Here is an 11,556-nt window from a genome sequence, read left to right on the forward strand (position 1 = left end):
AGCGTGACCCACCGGGCCAAGCGGCCCGGGGCAGCCGCATTTGCATTTCTTATGTAATGCACCGCAAGTTTCCCCAGTCGGAGCCGGCCCGGAGCGAAGCTCATGATGTTGCAGGCAGTCATGGGGCCGGGAGCAGAGCGGAGGGGTCAGCCCGGCAGCGGGTGACGGAGGGGGGGGGCACAGCGCCTCAGTCTCTGTCCAGGCAGCGGCCCAAGGAAAGTGACCCTTTCCTCAACGCCCCACTCTGGCCCGAGGTCCCAGGGGGGATTGCTAAGTTGGGGGGGCCTGACTTCAGAGAGCTGTGGGAGGTGGGTGAGTGCGGAGTGGGGAACGCGCTGTAAATCGAGCACAAAGTGAGGTACATGGCCGGCTGGCAGCAGCATGCACGAGGCCGGGCCCCCTCCCAGACGGCAGCCCCGGGGATGGGCTCTGGGGACAGTGGGCAAAATGCACCGGCTGCCCCTCCGATATAAAAGTTTCGTCCTCAGAAATAGACCACGAAACTAGGAGATGCAGCCCGGCCTGGGGTCGCCTTTGGTCATAGATATCAATACATTTTCTCCGTGGTGACAGTGGCTGAAGCTAATCTGTACCGCTTCTTGCTTATTCATACACATACATGCATGTCCATGCCGGCCTCACTCTATCCCCCCTTCTCGGTAGGATTGCAGATCTAGCTCGGCGAGCAACAGACAGGGCAGCATAAAGGAAAACAACGCGGTGCAATGCATTGCTTACCAGTTTGGTTCTTGTTTTTCTTAAGACTCTTGCCACAAAGACACTGCAGCATATGCGATCCTTTGCTGAAAATGTTCCAAAGAAACCACATTGATTTGGGCGAAAAGCAATCCAGCAGCTTATACACCCTGAGAAAGAAGAGATCCTTGCGGTTGCATAATAATAAATTGAGACCAGTTCTCCTGAAGAGGGGCACCAGTTTTATCATAGAAAAGGCGGTTATATTCCGATCTTCTCACAGTTTTTGTTGGTTTTTATTTTGTTGGTTTTTGTTGGTTTTTTTTTTGTTGTTGTTGTTGGTTTTTTTTTTTTTTTTTTTTTTTTCTTCACGTGGTATATTTCTTTGAGACTTTTCAATGGATGCTTTTTTTTTTTTTTTTTTCAGCCGGCTCAATGGTTATTCCCCTTAGATCAACATTGGATTATAACCAAAAGCGTGAAGAGACACACGCACAAAAAAAAAAAAAAAAAAAAAAAAAAAAAAAAAAAAAGAGGGAGAGAGAGAAGAACAAAAAGAAAAAAACAAAAATCCCTTTTTCAGCGCGAAGCCAAACGAAAAGTAAGGTAGCGAAATCCCGGCCGAGGCCAAAACCTCATCGGAGACACCGGCAGAACGCGGCAGAAGGATCCCCAAAGAGACAACCATAGCCTGGCACTTGACTGCTAGGAGGATGGGTGGATCTGCAGAACAAAAGCCACGGCAGGATCCATCCTACTGAACGACTGCCATTGTGCAGCCCCGCGGCGGGAGAGCGCACCACCGCACCCGGCGAAGCCCGGCTCGAGGCGGAGAGACCGGCTGCCGGCCGCGGGGCGGACCCCGCCCGCAGCCCCCGCCGCTGCCCTGCAGTCCCCGCCGCCCCGCGACGCCTCCCGCCCTCGCCCGTGCGGGCCGCTCGCCTCCGGCCCCGGCTGCCGCTGCGCCCCGCTCCGCCGCGCAGGAGGCAACAATCCCCCGCTCCACGTCGCCCGCCCGCCCGCCCGCCGCAGCCTCGGCGCCCAGTCGCCGGCGGGCGCCGGGGGAGGAGGAGCCGCGCTGCCCCGCCGGCCCGGCTCGCCGTCACGTACCCACGTGCGGCAATGCTCGGAGCGGATCGGCACCGCTCGGCTCGGCCGGCCCCGCAGGGAGAGCGGGCGGCTGCGGATCGCCACCCCCCCTCCTGCAGCTCCCCCCTTTCCCCTCCCCCCCCCCCCTCCGAGGGTCCCGACCCTTGGAGTCTCACCCTCCCCCAAAACAGACTTCTGTCCGTAAAGTGGTCTCAGTGGTAGGAACGGCCAACGCAGCCGTGGGCCACATAAATCAATCCCCAAACGGTGTTTCTGGATGCTGTCCCTGCTCGTGTCATGCTTGTACAGAGTTCTGGTCAGGCTTGAGTTTGCTCCAGTGGGGGCAAAAGCTGAAGAGCAGCCCTGCAGAAAGGGATCTGGGCATTCCAGCTGATGGCAGGATGAATCCCAACCAGCAAGTATGCACTGGCAACCAAAAGGGCCAACCCTGCCCTGGGGTACATCAAGCCCAGCACTGCTACCGAGAAGGGAAGAGGTTGTCCTGGTCTGCTTTGTGCTGTGTGACCTCACATCCTGCATTGGGCACAGATTTGGAGCCACGGTATGAGAGGGACCTATAGCATCCGAAGGAGGGTTGTGATGATGGTGGAGGATCTGGAGAGCACAGTGTGTTGGAAGCAGATGAAGTCCCTTGATCTGCTCAGCGCAGAGCAGAGGAGCTGAGGGGAGGCCTGATGGCAGCTCCATCTCCTCACAGGGAGCGGAGGGGCAGCTCTGAGCTCTGCTCCCTGAGACAGACAGGGCCTGAGGGAACGGCATGGAGCTGTCAGGGGAGGGGAGCTGGGGGTTAGGGAAAGGGTCTGCATCACAGAGCGGCGGCCGTGGAGCCCTCCCCAGACATGGATCACAGCCCCATGTGCCAGAGTTCATGGAGTGTTTAGACACTGCTCTCAGACCTTGGGTTTGGATTTCAAGTGGTGGTGTGTGAAGCCAGCAGTAGGGCACAATGATCCTTGTGGGTTCCTTCCAACTCCGGATATTCTATGACTCTATGACCCTATGATTCTGTGGTATTTGCATGGTGGAGTCCTGGGCCATGACTGAGATTCCCAAGCACTGCAGCGCAAAAATAACCCCACAGAGTTCCCATTCCTGTGCAGTCCTAAACTTGGAGCTCCACCCTTGCACCAGGGCGGCACCTTCTGGGCTCACTGCACAGGCTCAGCTCTGCAGCAAGGCAATGGTACTCACGCATGGCAGTTGTGGCACTGGAAAAGGTGGAAGCTGATGCACATGTTCTCCCTCTCTGTGTGCTCTGCTGGACTGTATGAGTACTGGAAGGTGCTGGAAGTGATGGGGCATAGATCATAAAGAAATGAGGGAAAAGATGATGAAGTAGAAGTAGAAAGGTGCTGCTGGGGAAAAAAATAAAAATAAAAAAAAAAAGGAAGGTGCAAGGAAAAATAGGTGAAAGAAGTGGGACAGTGAACAGTTCTCTCTCCTTTCCTGCCCTTCTCCTATTGCTGAAGTTGCCTTTATCCACCATGGATAGAAGATGATCCACATCTGGATCATCTTTACCTCTCTAGGCAAAGGTCCAGTTGTTGACAATTAATTTTTTCCCAAATTAAAAAATAGAAGTACTAGGATACTATTTCCACCTATGACATTTTTAACAATATAGTTAAAAATGTTTTCATTCAGCTATGGTCAAAGTTTGGTGTTTTCTTCTGGAGCACCTGCATGATAGAATAGAGTCCACCCTCAGCAAGTTTGCTTATGATACAAAGCTGTGAGGAGTGGCTGACACTGCAGAAGGCTGTGCTGCCATTCAATAGGACCTGGGAAGATTGGAGAGTTGGGCAGAGATGAAGTTCAACAAGAGCAAGTGTAGAGTTCCTACACCTGGGACTACACCTGGGGAGGAATAACTGCACACATCAGTACAGGTTAGGGGCTGACCTGCTGAAGATGAGCTTTGCATAGAAGGGCTTGATTGCCCTGATGAGCAACAGGTTGGCCATTAGCCAGCATTGTGCCCTGGTGTCCAAGAAGGCCAATGGGATCCTGAGGTACATTAAAAAGGGAGTGGTCAGGAGCAGGTCAAGGGAGTTGATCCTCCCCCTCTTCTCTGCTCTGGTGAGGCCACATTTGTAGTACTGAGTCCAGTTCTGGGCTTCTCTGTTCAAAAAAAAGTCACAGATCTCCTGTAAAGAGTCCAGCAAAGGACGACAAAGATGATTACAGGCCTGAAGCATCTTCCTTATGAGAAAAGGCAGAGAGACCCAGGGCAGTTCAGCCTTGAGAAGAGAAGACTGAGAGGGGATGTGATCAATGTTTATAAATATCCAAAGTGCAGGAGGCAATTGGATGAGGCCAGATTCTTTTCAATGGGGTGTAGTTACAGGACAAGGAGCAATGGCCAAAACCTGGAACACAGGAAGATCCACACAAGTAAATATAAGAATTTCTTTACTGTGAGGATGATAGAGAACTGGAACAGGTTGTCCAGAGTGGTTGTGGAGTTTCCTTCTTTGGGGATTTTCATAATCCCTCTGGATACCTACGTGTGCAACCTGCTGTAGGGTACCTGCTTTAGCAGAGGTGTTGAGCTCAATGATCTCTTGAAGTCTCTTCCAACCCCTGTGATTCTGTGATTTTGTGAAACTGTCATTGCTCCAGGAAGTATAAGACTTAAGTATGTAAAGACACAGGGGCTTCTGTATGTGTTTTTCCTCCCCCATGTAGGTATCTGGTCACCAATGTTTGGAAATTCTGATTGTTGGCATCAACGAAAGTGATGGGAGATGAAATTTTCCAGTAGTTATAATTTTTAGTGAGATTCTGGATTTATGCATACTGCTTGATTGCCAAATCTCTATCTATGTAATACTTAAACATCATTATGCTGTTTTATGGAGATGAAGAATAGTGAACAGAAATAGAGATTTATATTGCAAGAAGTGGCCCATGGAGTTTGCAAACACCATAAACCAAGTGTCCCTTCCTGTGTGCCAGTGTTGCACAGGCTGCTGGGAAGTCGAGCTGGCTTGGCCACCTTGCAGCCAGCTGGCTGGGAGTGTGCAGCAGCCCTGGTGCTTTTCATGGGAGCTCATATGTCACTGCCCCCCTACAAACATAAAATTGATCTAGAGCCTTCTCAAAATATCAGAGATCCCCGTCTATCTTTCAATGACCACAAGAGCCAGTGTTATGTAGCTGGGAACAGTCTGTGATCTGCAGAAAACAATAAGTCATTGACAAGCCTTCCACCCCAGTAATCGCTTTATAACCCTCCTTCAGGCCAGAATGTAACTCCTATTTCTAAATCAAAGTAGAACTTCTCCTTAGCATCTCACTATCATTCAGATGTCAGCAGCTGTGACTCCAGAGCCGAAGGGGTCTGGTTCTAGAGATGATAGGTTATTTAAGGTTTACTGTAGTTATAGCAGAAGCAGAAACTCTGTGTATCTCCCGAGGAAAACATCCTTTATCTTGTGTGCCTGGTAATTTAGTACCTGCAGGGAGGACCCTAAAACACAACAAGCCTGAAGTGGAATGCCTGAGCAGGACAGAAAATTTGTTCTGATTTCCTCTTTATGCAAAGTGAAAGTCACAGAAAGATCAGCCTCTTGAAAGAACAGTTGACCTAATATGAGAAAAAAAAAGAGGGAGTCTTTTGTTCTCAGGTGAAATATGTGAAATATTCTTAAAAACTCTAAAACATGCTCAGACCTATTTCACCTAAGCATAAATTATCCTTTTCAACACTTTAATTAATTTATAAATGGCCTATCATTAACTGACACTGAACCGGGTGTAAGCATTTCATCACAGCAGGGAGTTTCATGAGCAAAAATAAATTTAATACTTTACTGTGTACTATGCACAAGTGATCCAATAATAATGATAATGATAATGATGATTATGATGTTAAAATAATAATAATAATAATAATAATAATAATAATAAAGGAGCAAGAAAAGAGATGGAAACATCGAAGTATTCCCTCTGGGATTCTTATCTGCCTTAAGGACCACAAAATAACAGACTTTGCACGAAAAGAGATCTATGCATAAAAGATGGTTGGACCTGAGGAAGAAAATATAATTTATGTAGTCCTTTCAAATCAAAAGAAGAGAAAATTAACTTGGGATATGTGCTCAGATCTTTTTCCAAGGATTTCACATTTCCTCCTAGGGGAAAGGGAGAAAGCAGGAATGAAGTATTCTGGTCACTCAGGCTATAATAGGGTAATATCTAACTGATATAAATTGTTGCAGATTGAAGAGAGACAAAAAACGTGACAAAATGAAAGACATCCTGCTTTTACACATACAATCAAGAGTCTCCATCTTCTGGATAAGAGAAAAGTTCTTACCTAGGGATTCCACAGTAACAGCGATGGAGGAACTAAATGCCAGGTAACCCATCTTCACGGTGTGGTGGCTTTGGAGAGCTCAGTTTTATGCAAGGGAAATTAAGTGAAGTCTTGTTTCTGAAGCCTTTTTGAGAAGAGAGACAGTTTTTCCAAGGTGCCAAAGCACACCTACCATATATGATGTGCTTATATATTAGTAAGACTTGAAAATGGAATAATCGCCTCAATCCAAAGTCAGTGTGTATGTTAATTCCAACAATGTTAGTCAAAATTAGCTTTTTGCACATCGGCTGTAAACTTTCTTCAGAACTGCAGATCCTGCATCATTTTCACGTAGTTCAGAAAATACTGTGACAGAAGTGATCATTTAGGGAATTTGAGCCTGTAGAATAAAGTATCTAGGTATTTGCCTGTGAGCTAGATATCTGTAGACTGTTGGAGTCCATGGACATCTAGAACTTGATTTGGCTGCTGAAACTTAGACATCTAGAGCCATCTGAGACTTCCTAGAATATCTAGCAACATTGGGTATGGTAGTTATGATGCTGGATCTGTTGCAGACCAGTATCCTTTGGGAGTTGCAGGTTGAGGCCACACAGTACAACTTAAAGCACCTCAAATGCATGGTGATGGTTATCCATGCTTAGCCAACTGCACAGAATTCCTAAATCTCTGTTGATCATAACGGAGCTTAGATACTCAACTCACAGATTCATACATATACAAGTACTTCATTTGAGGTGTCTTACCCACAAACTGTCTCCCAAACTAAGTGTTTAGAACTCTGGGCTGTTATCATCCTTGAAAACAGCTGATTCTTAAAATCTTATCCATATTTTCCATTCCTATGCTGGCGGTAGTGTCTAGAGGAGTAAATGAGGCTGAACTCTTCATCATACTTCCTGGTAGGTTTTCACCCTATTCGATGAAAAAATAATAGAAAGAAGTGTTCAAGTATTAAGAGCAACAGCACCTTATTTTGAAATTGTCACTTTGCTCCTAGTAGTAAAGGGAAGAGGGAGGGATTGTCATTCTCTGACAATTCAGCATATGGACACATACACTGAGAGAACAAGGAAATAAGCTTGAACATCTGATGATCTTACAAATTAGTACATATTCATTCACCATTTATAGTCCAGTGCCAAATTCTACGAGATTATAAGGGTGATAAAGGAGGGGAGGCAATGGAGATCATATTGACGTAATTAGATTTTAGTCAAATCGATTGTTGCTTATGTACAAAATGAGGTTAGCAAATATCACAATTTACCTTTCTCTGTTCCAAGGTGCTGAAAGAATAGCAGAGTGTTCCTGAGCCAGCTCATGTGATTAGTGTCCTCAACTAGTGCTGTGCTGGTGTCTTATAGTGGTGGTGCCTGGTTGAGTTGCGTGAGTAAGGGTGAACATATGTTGAGTTCCTGGGATTGTTTTAGGTTGCTTAGTTAAGAGGATATTTTCATGTACATGAGTGATGTCCTTCATCATCTGTTTCAGTCCTACCAGCCTGGTGCCTCACAATACCATTTAATGTGTGGGAAGGAAGGAACTGACTGAATGTGAGAAGAAGAACCTTTGTATCTACTGCTCAGGAGGGGCCAAAAAAGTCCTGATGTTCAGAAGGAGTAATAGTGGGAGAAATCATGCTGACTTCATACAGCATAGTAAGATTTCATGAAAGAGTAGCTGGGTTGTGAGCACAGTCCAGACTGTGTGCTACATAAAATGGTCTGATGCTCAGAAAACAGAAAAACAGATCGGAAACCCTGATCTGTTACCTTGTTTTGGACTGGAATTACAATTAACTGCTTTACAGGTAGGTGCCATGATTGCTTTACTGACCAATTTGTTGTTATTACTCTACTAATGCCAAAGAGTTTTAGTCATAGATCAAGACCTTGGCATACTGGGTCCTGTAAAACTCAATCAAAGACCATGCCTGAACTAAGTCTGGATTTTCAAGAAGCAGTAAAAGATCTAGCTTGGAAAAAACTGCCTGGTTGGTGTGATTCAGCTGTTTTCACACATTGTACACCATTTAATTCATTCTTCCACCTGCAAAAGATGTGAGAAATGTTCATGAAAGAACAGAAAGGCTTCTACATGCCTTAACTGTGAACAGTTTCCCAATAAAAAGTGAGGTCCAGTGAACATAAACATGCACTCGTCCATCAGGATGTGAATCACCTCAGCCTTCTCCAAGAGAGAAGCTAAATTCTGATGTCTGGCAGCGCACAGAGCCCAGCAAATGGAAAGACATACATACAATGCAGAAGGATCTTGTGTAGGTTTGCATGCAGGATTTGTCTTCAGAAAGCCTATTAAATTTCCCTCCATCAGGCTCATAGCAGGAGTGCCCAAGCAGGCTATTCTGGCTGTACTTTCCTCTGTCTAACCTGCAGCAATCAGATGTCAGCCACTGCCTTACAGGCAATTGGCAGGGGTTAGAGAGTAGTGACAGGTGAGAGATTACAGATGGAGCTTTTGTGCCTGCAGCCGCCACCAGTGCTGGCTTCAGCCACCTTCAGCACAAACCACTGCTCTGCTCAGCTGAACTTTGGAGAGTTGCTCTGTGTTGAATGAGCAGCTGTCAAGCACTCCAGCTATGACCGGTCACTGGGCAACATCCCTTACTGAACTGCAAGGATAAAACTGTAGTGCTTTGCTCTGTGGATGCACAAGTCAGTTATTGCAGAGACCATAATCCATAGCAAATCTGAGATCATTGACATGCAAACAAAATACAACCATGGATACTTGAGCAGAAGGCTCTTGTATTCATTTTTAAACAGACATGGTCCCAGCACTGCTTTCAAATACAGACTGTGCCTCTTTTATTTCCCCTCAGTAACAGAAGTTTCATGAACTGTGGGAGCATGTACCATAGGACAAAGGGTAGTAATTTCAGAAATACAAAACCATTGAAGAAGCAAGGCCATTACAGCTAAGATAAAACAAAAACACTTGAGAAGTATCTTAAGGACTTGAGGACAACAGCACTGATGGAGCAATTAACTCTGAATCTAAGTAAATATGGAAGGTCTTAGGACAGAGGAAACATTTTAAAAAGCTTAGTTTAAGTTGTTTAGGTGATGTAATGGTTTGATGGCTGTAGTTGCTTGATTTAATTTCAGATATATGTAACAGCTATGAAGACTGACTAGTGAAACTTTTATAGTTCTAAAAGGGCAAAACATTTGTGTTACAGCTCTGTGGCTAAATTAAAAATGGTGTCAGTGAAGGACGGGAAAACGCTCCAGTGTTTCAATGGGACGAAATAATTCAGCTTTGGTGAAGATTCTGAAAAGCTTTTTTGCTTATGTCTCTGCTTACATCTATTGTACTTGAAAATGTGGAGAAATCAAACTATTAGCTAAAGAAGATACTATAGTGCTTTGTCACTGGTCTGAGTAATAGGAATAATGAAGTATCTGAAAGATCTTTGGAATAGAAAACCAGCAAACACTGATGAAAGCATAAATAAAACATGATACCTTATACTTCGTGCTACGATCCTACAAGGAAGGAAGCATAAAATATATGTTGATCTAAATGAGAGTGTAATTGATACAGAAAGCAGAGACTCCATTCCTGACAAGATAAAGAGAAGTACGGTGGTGACAAGACTGAACACATGTTTGCAGATTGTTTATATTTGTCTTGGTGCCATTTAGCAGAGTACCCAAAGGCAGCAGCTGCACCAATTAAAGCGGTGGGCATGAAAGATGGTGCAGTGGGCTGCCAAGCTACTTAAACAGCAGTGAAATGTGCAGCACAGAGAGCACTAGGACAGATCACCAAAGAGCAGCAGAAATCTGCTTGCCATCAAAACAGAGCAGGGGAATTTGCAGACTAGTATCTACTGGACACAGTGGACTGAAGTGTTCTGATCTGGAGAATTTTCATATTAATACACATTCTCTGAAACAAAATCGCCAACCACAGAAGGAAATCAGAGTCTTCTAAGGAAGAGAATCCAAATCATTCAAAATATGAATAAATTATGTCTTTTTTTCCCTTAGAATAAATTATTTTTCAGACTTATCTTCACAGTAAGTTCATTCAACTCAGCAAGCTATCATAAGACAAACAGTATACTCTTCAAATAGGTACCTAAGAAATAGGTGATAGACATAAAAATTATCTCACGTATTTAGTTACTTGACGTAGGAACTGGTCTCACTAAATCGCTCTGCTACAATCAGTGACAGGGGAAATACAGTTTGTCCTACCCGAGTATCCTCTTTATCTCTTCACTGACTATGCAGAGGACAGAATCCAGTCTACAAAACTAGCCAGTGGCTGAAGATGTTAATGCAGAGAAGAGACTCTTAAGCCTAAAGAGAGTGGCTTATCTAACCACTAGATCCTATCACTTGATCATTGGATGTTGTCATTGTATTTAGGTCTAGTATAACAAAACATACATGGGTAGAGCCATGTCCACCTATTTGAAGGTCCTTGAGCCCTTTGTTAAGTTCAAACTTTCTCTTTTCTTACATACTAAGTAAGCTTTCTTACATACTAAGTCTTTTCTTACTTACTAAGTTCACAAATATGTCAAGCTCAGAATAGAGTTGGGGCAGATTTCCAGTTCTTCCTTTTCTTTTCTGGTGCACTGCAGAGACATGTAGAGCTTCCCAAGATAGGTACAAATGAGAAGCATGTTTAAGTAGCCTGATGGAGAACCATGCTAGTGTGAAAGTATTTCTCACTGTGAACCTGAAAGGGTCATGGTCACCACAGCACTGTCATAGTTATCGTCATAGTCATAGAATGGCTGAGTTGAAAAGGACCACAGCCAGAAGGCAAAAAAGTCTATGTGCAAAATAAAGCATGGGGCTAAGCATAAATGGAAAAGGAACTAAGGAGTCTTCTCCCTTGTTTCTCAGGTCATAAAAAAGACTGATCCTTTCAGCAGCAGAGCACATGTAGAATGGAAGACCTGGTGAAGATCCCTCTTTCGGGAAAGGGAGAGGTACGAACTGTGAATGCTGTGTAAAAATTGTCACTGTAAAGAAAAAAAGGATTTCTTTTTGTCCTTCTTCCAGTACAGTCTCTAACATTGTCCTTCCTGGAAACAGCATAATGAATAATAAGAAATTTCTATGAATGTCTTTTCACGAGCTTTAGAACAAAAGTCAAAAGAACTATCCACTGGATTGCTTGCTGGAAGAAGTTACTGACACTGTTCATTGCCATTCTTTTTGTGTCAGAAGTTCATGACTCAAGCATTAAAAATATTTAAGCATTTCCAACTGGAAGTAATACTTTGAGGACTTGACCCAATATCTTTATGATAAGATCAATGACTGAAGCTTTACTCCGCTGAATACTATATACTGTGTGCAAGTCAGATGCTATAGGAGAACAGCCTGTGAGTAGCCCAGGTAAATAAGACAAAATGCAGTTAAAGGAATTAAAGAGCT

At 44.6% G+C, this 11,556-nt stretch overlaps 1 protein-coding gene across 2 annotated transcripts in view; it reads right to left on the bottom strand.

The window, feature by feature from the left end:
• Positions 1-946, bottom strand: part of FGF14 (fibroblast growth factor 14) — a 393,469-nt gene extending 392,523 nt beyond the window's left edge. For both annotated transcript variants that reach the window (XM_042867553.1, XM_042867550.1), the window contains exon 1: positions 739-946. In XM_042867553.1, coding sequence (XP_042723487.1) covers positions 739-946 — 208 coding nt within the window. The remainder of the gene's footprint in view (positions 1-738) is intronic.
• Between the last annotated feature and the right edge of the window lie 10,610 nt (positions 947-11,556).

Source organism: Lagopus leucura, unplaced genomic scaffold (assembly GCF_019238085.1).
Source record: "Lagopus leucura isolate 7727_CA_CO unplaced genomic scaffold, USGS_WTPT01 Super-Scaffold_100001, whole genome shotgun sequence".
Classification (NCBI taxonomy): Eukaryota; Metazoa; Chordata; class Aves; order Galliformes; family Phasianidae; genus Lagopus; species Lagopus leucura.